The sequence below is a fragment of the Berghia stephanieae genome, chromosome 1, assembly GCF_034508935.2.
Source record: "Berghia stephanieae isolate SIO BIC M18660-M18661 chromosome 1, UCSD_Bste_1.3, whole genome shotgun sequence".
Classification (NCBI taxonomy): domain Eukaryota; kingdom Metazoa; phylum Mollusca; class Gastropoda; order Nudibranchia; family Aeolidiidae; genus Berghia; species Berghia stephanieae.
Genome location: NC_088360.1, coordinates 59596895 through 59613727, shown reverse-complemented (window position 1 = coordinate 59613727; position 16833 = coordinate 59596895). Strand labels below are relative to the sequence as shown.

The window sequence follows — 16833 nt, the reverse complement described above, 5'->3', positions numbered from 1 at the left end:
CTAGTCCGTTCATTGTTTTCCAAGTTCCTGTTCTCCCTTCTTTCAGCATTGTTATCCCTGTTATTGAATTCGGGCTGTAAAAAACTATTTTACACGTATGCTAATTTCCTAATCGTAAACAGGGAATTTCCCTCGATGGGGTACAAATTTCTGACGTGTGAATTTCTGTTCATCCCCCGCTGGATGTTATTAGTATTAAGGAGAGTCGGTGTTAAATTCTTCAAACGAAGCTCGCGAAGCCTTGTGAATTTGTTCATTTGCGTTGTTTGTTTACTTTCCTTTTCTTTTAAACTTTTATCTTGCCACCTTTGCGGTGACTAACATGAGAAACAAAAAATAATATATTAAAAAAAATTAGTGAATCGATTAAAATATATGACTCATCACTTTTAGTATGCGATAGGGAATATAACAGATGTTGAGGCTTTAACCAACAATATTTACCCTAAACTGGCTTATCGGAAAAAAAGATGCATTAGTAAAGACGTGGTGTGTGTGTGAGTGTGTGTGTGTGTGTGTGTGTGTGTGTGTGTGTGGTATGTACATATTTATATATCTGTCCAATTAAATTTTAATCGTTACTTTATTCTGTTATGCCAATGATATTATATTAGTTAGACAATACGAAAAAATTAAATACAAATTAATAATTGTTTTAAGTAGAGAGAAATAAATGGATTTTTAAAGGAGAGTAAATATAATTCGCGCACATGGTTCTCATTAACGCAGCGCCACCTACATCAAATCAGCCATGTGTTAGATTCTGGAACTCAAACGCTGAAATCTCAATTCTTTATCTACCACGACCCACTTATGCACGCATCATATTAATGTGTATCTATCATTGTGTAATTACTTGAGATACCACAATATATACAACACAGAGCGAAACACTGTGATTGTTAGGCAATGTAACGACGAAAACCAAACAGAAAAGGCAAAACGCCAGGTTTGTTTATTCGATAACGATCATACACACCGATTCCGCATGTTAACGGGGGGAAAATATCTGCCGTACACAGTCCATTTATTGGTGAGTTCCGATACCATCTCCGTAATCTCTGAATTCCCAGCTGTATTTGGTGTTTAATCTATAATACCAATCAAAATATGTATGGATCCTAAATCTAAGTTGGGCGATTGTTTAAAACCATTCACCGTAAGTTTTATCAAAGCAAATTACCTGGATTAGTACTCAGGCTCTACTGACATACACATGTTAAACAAAAATATCTTGTTTACAACACAGAAACTAACATTCAAGCTCATCGCAGATTGAAACTTCTTGGGTTCCAAAGGACATACTGCGCTCTGATGAAATCTCTGCTAGTTTCAAGGTGTGTTTGGAAATACAAAGTAGATGCCGGAAGTTATTGAGGATCATGCTGGTGAGATAAGACGCCATTGTTCGTGACAAGAGAACCGGATATAGTGTAGGGAGTGATCATTGTTTTGTTGTGTATATTATCTATAATAGTATGGGTATTCCTATTCTTCTTCTTCTTCCACGCTTAAAGGGGAAAAATATACAATGACAGAATAGCAACTCGTATGTTGGAAGAGACAATAAATAGAAAGGGCGTTTTGCTACCTCACTTGTATGGATTTATTCACTTTGGTTAAATCTGAATTATTTCTATTTCAAAGGCATGCGGATGTTAAAAAAAAAAAACCACGTTGAAATCCAATATTAAAGAAATGGAAGGCTAAGCCAAAGGGTTTCGACACAAAAAGATGGCCTTATCAAGACATTCAAAGAATGATAAAAAATAATCTAGTTTTCCTTGTTTGAAAAATCTCCAAAGACAAACAAATAAAACAAAATAGTTTTAAACATAAAACTGTGCGGCTATGTGGTCTAGTGGTATGACACTCGCTTTCGGATCGGAAGGTCCTGGGTTCGAGCCTCGCGCTCGGCGCATAGTTGAGTCCTTGGAAAAGGCTCTTTACTCACTTTCTCTCACCGTACTCAGGTGTAAAATGAGTACCTGACCGTTAACAGCGTTGTCTTTGTCCGAAAAATTGTAATATCGCCTAACAGGCGGCATGTCCCGTCCTACATGTTAAATGTTGCTGTTGACCAGGGACCCTTTGTAAAGCGCTTTGAGCACATTTAGTGGATATTGCGCTATACAAAGCTCAATTTTGTTTTAAAATTTTTTTTTAAACCACAAAATAATAATTTTAAAAATACCAACAACGTAGCATAACACAAAATACTGAGAGGCTGGGATGAAAAGAATACCAAAAATAGCATCAGAAATTGATGAAATAAAAATGGACACGTTGTCAGATCTAGACCTTTCGACACGATGTGTATTGTTTTGGTGCGTTATTTTTCATTATTCAACGTGTAATTAATTCAAAGACATACAAGATTATGGCGACGGGTAACAAATTAGAAACAACCAAACAAGCCACTCACCTTCGTGTACCGTTGAGCGAAGGCTCCCGTGAGCAAAGAGTGGAATATGATGATAGTTTCGTCTAGGTCCCAAACAAACACACGTTCTAGATCTGACTCCGGACTCGGGGAAGGCTGAGTCCGACTTCTGGCTCTTGATCTGGATGCTCCTCTTTGGCCTGGCGAAAACAAACAAACAAAAAAAAATAATATAGATGAGATATATAATAATGTGAAAGAAAAATAAGTAAATTATGCACATGTATACAGAACATTTCCAAGATTTATCATGCTCAATCCCCTTAAAAACGTTTCATTTATTTCCCCAGCACGCATTATGGAACCATATTATTCCCATAACACACAGTACCAGTCGCCTGTCAGGAATACTTTTCTTTACCAACACTCTTACAATATTCATCACTGCCTACAGTCAGGTACTCATTCACACCTGAGCAGAGTGAGTCAATGTGTTTTAATGCCTTACCCTAATTTTCCACGATTTCTGTCACCCATCTGGCCACTAACCACGCTTTACATCACTTGACTTTTGTGACAAGACGAGTCATCTTACCGCTGAGCCACCAATGTAATCGATCCTCTCCAACGGTATTGGTTTGAGCAAACCTTATCATTAATATAACATTTTATGCTAACTTTTTTTTAAAGTTCAGTTTAGCACAAAATGCCTGCATTGAAGTGAGTTTGGTTTCTTAAACTTGTTAAAGTTTGAGTTAAACCTAAAACTTAAACTTAAACTTCAGAAAAAAAATCTAAATATCCTATTTTCGATAATTTAGACTTTAAAGTCAATTTATTTACATTGACTTGATTCGGATAGACTGTCGGGTTGACACAATGGAGTACAAATCGTCTGACGTACCTTGACAAAACGTCTTCTATTTTGTCTTCAAAGTTCATAAATCCAAATTTCTATTTATTCATTTGTGTTTTTATTTATTCATTAATTCATGTTTTATTCATTCATTTACATATTTATTCATTTATTTACTTATTTATATGTGTATTTATTTAGTTAATTATTTACTGAGAAGCAAATAAACAGCAAAAATAACAATATTCATAAAATAAATTGAAAAACTAAAATAATACCTGCCATTAATAATCAAACATGGAATTAAAAGATAATAATTCAGATTGAAGGAAGTTTTGGCTTCTATGTGCCCTGCAGTTGTGAGAAAGAATTAGATTTATTTACTTAGCTGTACATTTTACTTGTCTGTTCCATCTACATGTGAATTCTACAGAATTTTTCACACGAATGTCTTAAAACAGAGCGTCTCAATCTAACCCTAGCAGTTTGAATGCTACACTATTTCAAGTACACACGCATCGGGAATAGCGTTATCTTCTAAGGTGGAAAAGTCATTCCAACTTACCATTCTCTTTGAGGGGTGGGGAGGGACTGGTAAGGTGGTTAAAACTCACATCAGATCCTGTAACGGGGCATGAAAGGAATAAGTCAGCTTTGCATTTTCTTTAAAGATCGATTTTATTGAAGAGATAAAGAATTCATAAGAGATGTGGGTGTGATTGAAGATGTAATCAAAAAGCTAAGCCTATTGGAAATTAGAGCGCGAGAGAAGCATGGCTCATGATTTTTTTTCTGTTGGCCTTACTCGGAATAGGACCCGGTGGAGTTGTTGGACTCTGTAGTCCAAAATTATACATCAGGAAAATAACAAACTAACAAATAAGTAAACACACAAACCCCGGTTTCGAAGCTGCGTCATCTGTGATTATTGGCTAACTGGATTTAAAAATTAAATCAATACATAATAATAAAATAAATCACTTCTTTTTAAAGAAAAAAAAACTTTTTTTTTTTTTTTTGGGGGGGGGGGGAGAGAGAGAGAGAGAGAGAGAGAGAGAGAGAGAGAGAGAGAGAGAGAGAGAGAGAGAGAGAGAGAGAGAGAGATTATTCTCAATTTTACGTTTACTGGAGATGTTCTTGAGGTCCAAATGATATTACAGAACAATTTTCGTTTGTTTTGTGATCAATTTGTTAAAATTAGAACGTATATTATATTTCCTCTCACTAAAGTGTATAATCTTAAATTTAAAGTAATCTATGGAGAGAAAAAAAGTATATTGGCAGGTTAGAATGATACATTATTATCATATTTCGAGCTACAGCAATATAAAACTATAATAATGGGTGATGTTGTTATCAGCATTATTAGTTTGGTCATTATTGATAAAAGCGGACAAGTTCCATAGTAGTTTACGTTGTTTAATGAAGTAGACATTCCTTCATAAAGAGATATAAAGGTGGCCTAATTTTCTTCTCATCTTCCTTGTTTTGTTTTAATATAAACCGTGCAAAACCCACCAATAACGCAGAACAAGGAAGCAAAATAAATGTTCATTAGAAATATGAAATAACGAGAAACTCGAGAAGGCTTTGAGCCAATGGGCATGCTCGTTACATTAGTGCCACGGTCTGCAGCCAATCAGCAACGTCGTTACAAAGGACACGTGATACCTCAGACTCCCACCTTGCCTCCAGCGAGAAATGCGAGGCACCCTAGTGACTCTCCATTATACACGAGGGACGGAGATGGCCATTTTTTCTGATGTCGGTTCCATAACTGAGTTGACTAGTCCATTCTTCTTCCATTTTGCACTTGATTTAATTCAACAACAATGGACAGAAACCAGGACATATTAGTACTGAGTATGAACTAGACAATAGGATTGCTCCAGCGGTCTGACGCACACTGTTCGAGCTAAACATTTTCCTCCTCTAGCCAAACTTTTTATATTTTATTTTCTTTAAAGCGTCTGGTGGTAACGAAAACAATGCTAAATTGTTGAGGTATTCTGTATCTTTGTTTTAAAATGAAGCAGTTGAAAACCGCAGAATGCGAATAATAAAGTAAAATCATTAAAAAACTTAAATAATCTTTCCTTTTGTCCTTTTTCAAGCATTAGTTGTGATTTGCTTTTTGTTTCGTTTTTGTTTTTGTTTTTGTTCTTTATTTTGGGGAGGGGGCGTGTTTTTTTGTTGTTGTTTTTTTTTTAATTTCTTTTTTGAGTCTTTTTATTTTTGTTTATGTTTTGTTATTTGTTATTGTATATTTTGTTTTGTATTTTTAAAGTTACACATCAATTCCGTAGTGTAAATATCTGTATATATATATATATATATATATATATATATATATATATATATATATATATATATATATATATATATCTGTGTGTGTGTGAGTGTATGTGTATGTGTCCGTGTCGTGTGAGTGTGTGGTTGATTTATTATCACGTCTCCATTCAACATTTACCTGGACTTAAAATGGAAAATAAATATTGTTTCACACCCATATTCTCAAAGTTAGTTCAGTGTAGAGCAATTATGCGGTGACGATGAAAGAATAGAATTATTCCCGCTTCACATGCAGAATGTATGCATTTACATCATTCATTATATTGCAATGGTTCGTAACTTATCTGGTACCACAATATGTTTGGACGCAATGAACCAAACAATAATATGCAATGTTATTACACGCAATGGCAAAACTTGCATACGCTCTATGATAATGAGTTGCTTATCAGCGCTAACAATCAGAATGGTGGTAAATAAATTGATATGATTACTCAAACTGGTTGTCTAAAAGGCTGTGATTAACCAGTTAACTGCCGTGCTCTGGAAATACACGTGTTTTAAAAAATGTGGCCAGAAAACGTGTCCTTCAAATGTCGATCGATTTAAATGACCCTCATCTTGGCAAAAAATCTCAATCCTGGGACCTTGCAAGGTCCCAGGTTTGAGAATTGTCCCAGGTTTCAGAATTTTTGCCAAGATGAGGGTCATTTAAATCGATCGATATTTGAAGGACGCGTTTTCTGGCCACATTTTTAAACACGTGTATTTCCAGAGCACGGCAGTTAACTGGTTAATGATAACAAAAAATGTCAGCAAATAATACTGGTTACTAATTCGGAGTGGAGACAACTTGATCGGAATGAACCTAATACAAAACGATAAGAAGATAAGCAAAACGAAAAAAGAAATAAGAAAGAAAGGATCAAGGAGAACAAAAGACAATAGAATGAAGTAGAGAGTTTTAAAATGATATCGTTTAAGCACCAATTCTTAAATATGAAGGGCTAGACACGCTGCCAAAGGTGATATTACATTATTTCCATTAACTCATTATACACTTAAGTACGGTGAGAGAATTGTGAGTAGAGAGCCTTTTCCAGGGACTGAATTTTGCGCCGCTCAGAGCTGTACCCAGAACCTACCAGTTCTAAGGCGAATGTCATACCACAAGGCTCAAAGCCGCGATTAAAAGCTCTGTTATTCTATTCAATGCCAATCAGTTTTGAATTAACAACAATTAAATGTAAAAAAGAATGTGTTTTTAAGCAAGTTTCAATAGATGTTTTTAATGGTTCGTTTCCTTAAGAAGCATTTTTGACCCAAACGTAACTCACCTGTTCCTGATACTGAGGTGACCGATGGAGCATCGATGAGTTGGTATGTCTGCGTGGAAGGCACAGCAGTGGTGGTTGGGGTGGCGGTGGTGGAGGTGGGCAGGTAAGGGTACTGGCTGTAGTAGTCGGCTGCTCCATGTGCTCCGTAACCATAAAACCCGTTGTCCTATGGACAGGACAAAGTAAAAGATTGTGATGAAATATTGTGTTAATTAGGGGGGTAAAAACGTATAAATGAAAGGATGGAGTTTATACCTGTTTCTGCAGCATTAAAAAGACAGTAACCATGGCATGCTTCTCATAGGATAGTGCGCTAATCTATTGTAAAATACTTTCTGCCAGATCTACACGATCACTGCTCGTGAAACAAAAGCTCAACCAACTGAGCTATCGCGATCCTCAAATAATGAAAATGGAGAACTTTTTCTTCTTGAAAAACTGGTGTCGTTGAAAATCATGAAAATAGATCAATAAATAAAAAAGGATAAATAAATAAATAAATAAATAAACAAAAGTCCAGCAATACATTGATTTTTCTATAAAAGAGAAAGAACCAACAGCTTTTCCTGGACACATCGTTAGACCTCGTAGGACGTAAATTCCACTTTCTGACAATCTGTATCTATTTATATATTGTGGTGATAATTGCTGGATTATCTGTTATTGAATTGGTAAAGAAACATCTTCTGTCATTGCCCGAAAAAAGACACATACATGGGAAAAATAAAGGCATAGATTGTGTGGCTATGTGGTCTAGTGGTATGACACTCGCTTTCGGATCGGAAGGTCCTGGGTTCGAGCCTCGCGCTCGGCGCATAGTTGAGTCCTTGGAAAAGGCTCTTTACTCACATTCCCTCACGGTACTCAGGTGTAAAATGAGTACCTGGCCGTTAACAGCGTTGTCTTTGTCCGAAAAATTGTAATATCGCTTAACAGGCGTTATGTCCCGTCCTACATGTTAAATGTTGCTGTTGACCAGGGACCCCTTGTAAAGCGCTTTGAGCACGTTTAGTGGATATTGCGCTATATAAAAAAGCTCAATATTCATTTAACACTTTTCCCATTATACACCATACTCAATACCTAGCAGCTCATAATGCATTGCATACAATACAAGTCATCTGTTAAGGAGTTATTTTTTGGACTAGCATTCTTACAATATCCGTCATTAGTTGCCGACAATTTACTCATTCACATTCGAGGCGAGTAGGAGAATGTATGCAATGTACCTTACCCAAGGACACAACGCCGGGCCGAGTTTTCTAGGATCATTGTCAGCTATCCGGTCATTGACCACGTTCAGTGTCGGATAAATTCATAAGACAAAGACACAGTATCGCTGAGCCTTAGATGTCGCGCATGCGTGTCGATAAATAAATAAAATTACAAAGTAAATTGATATGAACATCCAAGGGTATTAAGATACTCGACATGGAGGATCAGACCGCAACAAAATCATGCATGTTCAATTAGGAAAAAAAAAAAAAAAAAAAAAGGAAAAATTCAGGACAGATACATTATGTTATCATTAAAATTTAGAAACCTATAAAACGGATGAAGTACTTTGTCAAAAAGCTAAAAAAAAAAAAGACAATCAATCATGGTAGAATGGATAAAGATAACACTGTAATATATTATCAATGTTTCTTTCATGTCACCGGTTTGATCAATCCGCAGTGCCAGAGATATTCAGCCATCCGTCAAAGAGAATCGTATAGTTTTGGGGTTTGTTTTTAATAATAACAAATGGCTTGTTAGACAGGTACTAACCACACTTCATAATTCATTCTCGAAGGACATCGAAATATGAGACTTTGATGGAAGAGCTGCTTCTCTCGGAGTTATAAAAGAGAGTGCGGTGGACGGGGTTTAATATCGTGGCCAAAAGAGAAGCTGAGAGAGATAGATTGATATATATATATATATATATATATATATATATATATATATATATATATATATATATATATATATATATATATATATAGAGAGAGAGAGAGAGAGAGAGAGAGAGAGAGAGAGAGTTTTTGGGGGGTTGAAAATGAAAGAACAGTTAGATGACAGATTATGTTAAAACTCTCGCTCTCGCTCTCTAACTATATATCTATTTATCGATCTATCTATCTATCTAAATATATATATATATATATATATATATATATATATATATATATATCCGTTTATATATCTATCTCTCTCACTCTATTATTCTCCTACCCCCCCCCCCTTTCCCTTTTGTTCGCCTCTTCATCTGTCTAGATAGATAGATAGATAGATAGATAGATAGATATATAGATAGATAGATAGATAGATCGAAAGATAGATAGATAGATAGATAGATAGATAGATAGATAGATAGATAGATAGATAGATAGATAGATAGATAGATAGATAGATAGATAGATAGGCAGTGCGTGTATTAGTATGGACCTGTCTTTCTCCATCTATTGATACAAATCCTTAGTAAGTCCATTGATTTTTCCCCCTTGTCCAGCATCCAATGGACATGTTGTATGTGAGGCCATGTCTCTGACAGGGAAAGTATGGTCAGCCACTGGACAATCTATCCATCATCCACTGCCCAACCCCCCCCCCCCATCTCTCTCTCTCTCTCTCTCTCTCTCTCTCTCTTTCTTTCTCTCATTCTCTCTCACACACACTCACACAGACACACACACATACGCTAAATCTCTCTCACTCAATCCCTCTGTCTATCTCTCTCTCTCTCTCTCTCTCTCTCTCTCTCTCTCTCACTCACTAAACATCTCTCATTCAATCCCTCTATCTATCTCTATCTCTTTCTCTCTCACACCCAAGCACTCTCTCTCTCTATCGCTCTTTCTCACCACTCAATTTCTCCCTTTGAGTGAGTGAGAGGTTAAGAGAGAGAGAGAGAGAGAGAGAGAGAGAGAGAGAGAGAGAGAGAGATTGGGCAGAGTGGATGATGAATGGCCTCTCTCACTCTTTCCCTATCTCCCACTCACTTATTTTCTCTCAATTTCCCTCTCTCTCTCTCTCTCTCTCTCTCTCTCTCTCTCTCTCTCTCTCTCTCTCTCTCTCTCTCTCTCTCTCTCACTCTGATTTTTAACCCCTTTTCCATTCTCCCATGTTACATTTTCCATTCTCATTTAATCAACACATTCATGTCGCAATCTATCGCTATCAATCTCAAATACTCTCCGTGTGTGATTAAAGCAGAGAAGTTAGTCCAAGGTAGTCCGTTCCTAAAATGCTCCATCCTAATCAAGCAATAAATAGAGTCTATCGATAATCGAATTCTCAAACCATCCATTTCTAATTTCTGTCCATTTCCCTATCCCTCTAAATTCCCTCACTTGATATTATTATATTGATAGGTACTTACATAGCCTGGTACAGAGTTTGTGGTGCCGTATGAAAGACTGCCCGTGGAACCTGTGAATGAATGAATGAATGAATGAATGAATGAATGAATGAATGAATGAATGAATGAATGAATGAATGAAAGACTGAATGAATGAATGAATAACTCTTGGTCCTCCAAAACCCCTTGAAATATTTCTTTCTTTAAAAAAAAATGATATCAATGTTTCCAACAACAAATACATTTTGATAAGATATAGAGATATATCAAGACTTGACAAAAAGTGATAATCCTCTGAATTTGGCAATATCATCCATAAAACACAGCTGCACAAAAGGAAAGAAAAACAACAATCAAATATTAAATTCTCAGAAAATGAATCTGTTAAGGGAATTCTCCCGGTGCTAATTGGAGCAGGCGATGGTATGTCTGCAAGTTGGCATTAAGTGTTGTTGGTAGAGACGTTGGCGTTCGTCCACGGTATTTCTTCCCAGCATTAAAGTTTTGCTTCGTTGCTATCTCGGCCTGTATGTTATGGTCTCTTCGGAGAATGTGGCCAAGAAGTTTCAATCTTTGTTGTTTTATTCTATCACTGACAGGGCGTAATCTGCTACGGTCGTAGAAATCTTGGTTACTAATCGTGTCTGGTCATATCACAAATATGACTCGAAGTAGTTGTTTTCTGTTAGTGAGCGTTTAGACTGTCTAAATTCTTTTTCGTTAATCCCAGTGAACCACAGTTGTAGAGCAGTATTGGTAGTAAAAGGGCTTCGTAGAGGCCTATTCTTTTGCTTTCACTAATGATTTCCTATACCAGATATTTAATAGCGCGAAAGACCATTTGTGCTAGCAGCTTCCTTCTTTTAATGTCTTCTTCCTCGTTGATCAAGTTCCCAAGCTTCCTGACATTTTTTCCAATAATCTTTGGCCCCTTCAACTGCTTCTATTTCTGTTTTTGTTTCGTTGACTTTGAGGTTCCATTGACTTAGCGTGTTAGATACGACATGTAGATAGTTACGTGCTTCTTGTTCTGAGTCGCATATGAGGTCCACATCGTCTGCGTAAAAAAGTCTTTGATTTGGGATAATTTTGATCTTAATTCTCTGACAGCTGCTTCTAGATACACACTGAATAAGATAGGACTAAGACCGTCCCCCTGTGCCGTTCCAACTGTTATTCTGATTATCGCTGATTCTTTGCCAGACGTAAATGTGAGAGTTTTATTGGCAAGTAACGCTCTGATCAATCTAACATGGTCCTTCTCCAGAAAGCAATAATTTGCTTCTATATATTAGGTCGAAGGCAGAACTCATAATATATATAACGAGAATTGCAGACTCTTCTTTGTGCTTTTGGGTTCCACCTATGTGTCACTTGTGCTTTTTTTCGTTTCGAAACCCACTTTGAGAAGCTGACAGATACTCCTCCACTGCTGGTCGTATTCGCTTCAATGTAATAATGTTAAGCATCTTTCTGATGGTAGAGAGGAGTATGATAGGTAATAGGTTTTGTAATTGGAAATGCTTAATGATTAATGAAGAGATATGTGCACCTTGAGTCTTAAGATAAAATAGAAACTAAAACCAGCTCTTATGGTTGGGACAATGCTACCGTACACTGAAAAAACACCACTCTTTTGTATTTTAAAAATAAATTTTACTTAAAATATTGATCGATGAAAATGACCCCCCATCTTATCAAAAGTATCACAATATATGATAATAGACGCAAACGAAAAAAAAAAAAGGATCAACAAAGTTCACTGGCCAAATCGCTACAGAAGGATGTGGATTAAGATGGTTTATGGTGCTTTAAAAAGGAAACTTATATCTCATGATAACTTTCACTTTTTTACAACAACAACAACAACAACAAAACGAACAAAATAAATAAATAAAAAAAGAAAGAAAGAAAGAAAACTGCATGATATTCAAATAGATGGAGGAAATGTATTGTATCCTGACACCAAAAGTTATAAAATGTATGCGAAAAAAAAAAAAACTGTAGAAAATGATCTTACAAGATGAGAAATAAAAACATAAATAGAGCGAAATAGTAATCAAATTATGTTAAATAAATTTAACGAGCAATTCCTGGGTAATGGGTTAAAGGCCCTGTGCCGTCGCTAAGTAAAGAAACAGAATAAAATGCTTCTTATTTCTCGCAATACTCGAAGCGTTCTACAAACAAAACAAACGAACGATCGCGCCCTGTGAAAACAGCATCGTTAATCCACATGGAAAGTCAAAGGTCAAATAAATACAGCCTGTCAATATAAAATGGCGTCTTCAACTACCTCTGCGCAACTTCCGTAGGGCGAAGAGAATAATATAGGAAAACGATAGAACATGCCAAAATGTTAGGGCAACATCTGAATAACAGAAGATGCTGGAGGCAATCGTTGAAATACAAATTATTTATTATCGTTGCCATTTTCCAAGAGTAAGAGGGTTGATGTATGTCTGTGTTATTGCTGTTTCTTAAAACACCGCCTAGTCTAAATAGACGCTCAATGTTATGACTTGTTTTCATTCCGGGAAATTAATACCTACGTGTAAAATTATTATAACCTCAAATATAGTAAACACCACCAAATTAGCATGGAACTGTGCATCTTAATTTTTTTAAAAAGAAATTCGAAATAATACTGCAGCCATTAAAGGAAGTGAATGAAGGATTATAAATGAATTTATATAAACCTTTGCACACACAAAAAAAAGTCGTTATATAAAACACCTATTGTAGCATAGATCTGTGATTAATAAACAAGTCCGTCCCCCCGTCCCCCCCCCCCCTCCCCTCCACCTCCACACCCTCTGTCGCTTCACGTTTATGTATGTACTATTCTACTGTCATTTTGACAGGGAAAATTAGACGTGTCTTTATAGAAGTATTCTAAAAATAAATAAATAAATAAATAAATAAATAAATAGATAAATAAATAAATAAAATAAATAAATAAATAAATAAATAAATAAATAAATAAATAAAAAGAAAGAAAAATAGAAAGAAAATCATCGATGCCAAGTCATGGTTTCACTGAAAAATAAATCAAGTGGTGGATATTTTGGCGAAGTTCTGACAATTGAACAGTCTGAAACCCGGATTAAAGGAGAACTAGTTGAATCTATCGGTGAATTTAACCCTAACCCATAATATGTTTCTTCAAGAATCAGATTGTCAACTTGTTAAAATCAAACACAATTTGTTTTAATAATTGACTTTTATTTCATTTATGCCTTTATTGGACAAACACTCTGATGATTTAACTGAAATAGCCTCAGTGAAAAGCATGGCTAACTAAAGGTAAATATCTGTCCTGGTTCGCATTCAAAACTTTTTTAAAATTTAGAGGCAAGTGGGTGACTGGCATTTCGCACATGATTGATTAGAAAAAAATGCTCAATAAATCGATGGCAACAGTCATCAAAATAGAAACATACCTGGGTAATAGCCGTGCGCTGTGGGGGTGATCTGGCTGTATCCGGGCATGTAGGAAGGGTTGACCATTGAGTTGGACGTCTGACCCTTGATCTTGGCCGACACTGAAAATATAGACATGAAGCAATGGCTGATTGATGATGATGATGACGATGATGATGATGATGATGATGATCATGATGATGATGGTGGTGGTGGTGGTGGTGGCGCGGTGGTTGTGGCGACAGGGGAGTCAGATGGTAGCTGAATTAAGCCGTGATATTGGAGAGGGCGCACTGTGAGGAAAATCACAATTTGACATTTTATCTAACACACGACTAATAAACAAAATCTTAAACCACGTGATCATGAAATCCAACTTAACATATTGTTAACAAAATGAATCTGCATCTATATAGACGATGCCGTCCGAAAGCGCCCATGATTTAAAAAAAAAAAAAAACAACAACAAAAAAAAAAAATAAAACAACCAAAAAAATTTTTTTTTTAAATTGACGAGATTCAGATAGTTCCGATTGACATTCAAAAAATGCATCAATAAGAAAATCGGAGAATTTTTACTTCTTAATGACTGGCATGATTGAGAGTAAAAAGTCTCCATCATGAAAACCCTTTCTTCTTGGACCTATTAAAATAAGGGTAAGATAAATAGTGGTAATGAGGTCCGCAAACAATTCTTTATGGTGTTAGGATACCAATAACATTTTATATTCATTAAATTTTCCTCGAAATCGGTCACTTATTGACCTGGAGAAAAGACCTGGTAGTCTCGGGTCAATATAATTCCGGATATTGTGCGGCTATGTGGTCTTGTGGTATGACACTCGCTTTCGGATCGGAAGTTCCTGGGTTCGAGCCTCGCTCGGCATATAGTTGAGTCCTTGGAAAAGGCTCTTTACTCACATTCTCTCACCGTACTCAGGTGTAAAATGAGTACATGGCCGTTAACAGCGTTGTCTCTGTCCGAAAAAATTATAATATCGTCTAACAGGCGTCATGTCCCGTCCTACATGTTATGTGTTGCTGTTGGCCGGGGACCCCTTGTAAAGCGGTGTGAGCACGTTTAGTGGATATTGCCCTAGATAAAAGCTCAATTTAAAAGCTCAAAAGCTCAATATCGATCAAATTATCCCATGATATTCTCAATGCCAAAAACCAAAAATCTTATTTGTGTTATCAAGAAGGCAAGATACACCCATTCGTCATTCACAGCTCCTCAACTGAATCGGATAAATCTGTCAACAACTCTGGTACTTCGCTCACGATTTGAAAATAAATTACAGAACGATTTCCTCGACAACAATTTTTTAAATGTGAGGAATGTTTAACACTTTCAGAAAATGATATCGTGTCAGTCTGTGGTCGGGGCAACAGCAGCAGCAGATCATTGGGCATGTCAACAACAATCGGCAAAACGCTTCTATACCATGGACCGAAAATTGCTTTTGGGAACCATGGAAGTAATGATGAGAGATGAAGAAGTAATCGTCTTTAAAGGTGTAGCTTAATCATATTGCAGTGACAATTAAAGTATTATACAGGATAAGAAACGATTCTTTAAAACTAAAACACATTTCAAAGAGAATATAGTATAGCCTCTATTCAACGACAAGATTATCAACGAAGACATTGAAACAACTCTAACATAACAAAAACAACAACAACAACAACAACAACAACAACAACTAGCAAAACAATAACTAAAACATCAAAGAGTGCGACGAAGACGACGGAAACAACGACAACAACAACAAAACTGACTACATTCATTACACTCATTTCAAACTGTAACAACCAACTAGCTGTCCCTTTCTTGCCTATTTTCCAACGTTCAATAGATGAACAGAAAATCCCAATTATATGGAAAACATCGACTATAATTCCAGTACCCAAAAAGAATCCACCAACTCAGCTGAATGATTATAGACCTGTTGCTTTAACATCAATTATTATGAAATGTCTGGAAAAAATTCTGAAAAGAGAGCTGTTGCAATTTATATATGACCAACACATACTTGATCCATATCAGTTTGCCTACCAACAAAATCTTAGTGTGGAAGACGCACTCCTCACAGTGATGCATTCAATATCAAATCACTTGGATGTTTCACCCGCCAACTACTGCCGAATCCTATACGTCGATTTTTCGTCTGCCTTTAATGCCATGAAAACCAACATATTAATCAGTAAACTGCATGCTCTAAACCTTCCCCATTACCTCATCAACTGGTATAACAACTTTCTCATCGATCGCCCCCAACATGTCAGAGTAGGCTCAAATATATCATCAGTAAAAACTCTTTCAAACGGATGCCCACAAGGGTGTGTAAGCTCACCTCTACTTTACATCCTCTATACAAACGATTGTGTGGCTAGCTTTGATAACTGCCAACTCATCAAGTATGCTGATGACACCGCAATACTCGGCCTGCTCAATGATTCCGTCTCCGAATTTAAATACACTGAGCAAGTTAGTAAATTCAGCAAATGGTGTGCCGATAACTGTCTAGAGCTCAATGTAACAAAAACAAAGGAACAACTGTTTGATCACAGAAAAATAGGAAAAAGAGCAAGACAAATAACAAAAATTAACAATCAGGCGGTTGAAACTGTTGAAACGTTTAAATACCTTGGTGTAATTATAGATAACAGTCTAAGATTTGAATCGCACACCAACAATGTCATCAAAAAATGTAACCAGCGCTTGTATATACTCAGAAAATTAAGGTCTTTCAATGTGAACAGAAAGACCATGATACAAATCTACAAGTCATTAATATTGAGTATCGTTTCGTTTGGCATCACAACGTGGTATGGAAGCTGTGGAACAAAAGAAAAATCCAAACTACATAGAACCCTCAGAGAGGCTTCAAAAATAATTAACACAGACCTTAGAAGCCTTGACACAACTTATATTAATGCAGTTGAGAAGAAATCTTTTAACATTATCAACGAAAAGAGGCATCCGCTGAACGAAAAATTCCAACTTCTGCGCTCCGGAAGACGGTATCTAGAAGCAAAATGTCGGACAAATCGACATAAGACAACCTTCATTCCAACCGCCATAAAATTAATTAACAAATCTTCTGTGGAAAAATGAGACAACCAATGAAAATAACGAGAAGCAGTGTCGTGAATCATCATCATCGACATTGCCGCCGTCGTTATCATCATCATCATC

The 16833-nt window shown here is 36.2% G+C and overlaps 1 protein-coding gene across 4 annotated transcripts in view; it reads right to left on the bottom strand.

Moving 5' to 3' along the window:
• LOC144978558 (protein phosphatase EYA1-like) overlaps positions 1-16833 on the bottom strand; it is a 216612-nt gene that overhangs the window by 38648 nt on the left and 161131 nt on the right. For all 4 annotated transcript variants that reach the window (XM_078924773.1, XM_078924783.1, XM_078924792.1 and 1 more), the window contains 5 exons: positions 13655-13756; positions 10233-10282; positions 6869-7034; positions 3805-3861; positions 2426-2583 (listed from right to left, as the gene is read on the bottom strand). In XM_078924773.1, coding sequence (XP_078780899.1) covers positions 2426-2583; positions 3805-3861; positions 6869-7034; positions 10233-10282; positions 13655-13756 — 533 coding nt within the window. The remainder of the gene's footprint in view (positions 1-2425; positions 2584-3804; positions 3862-6868; positions 7035-10232; positions 10283-13654; positions 13757-16833) is intronic.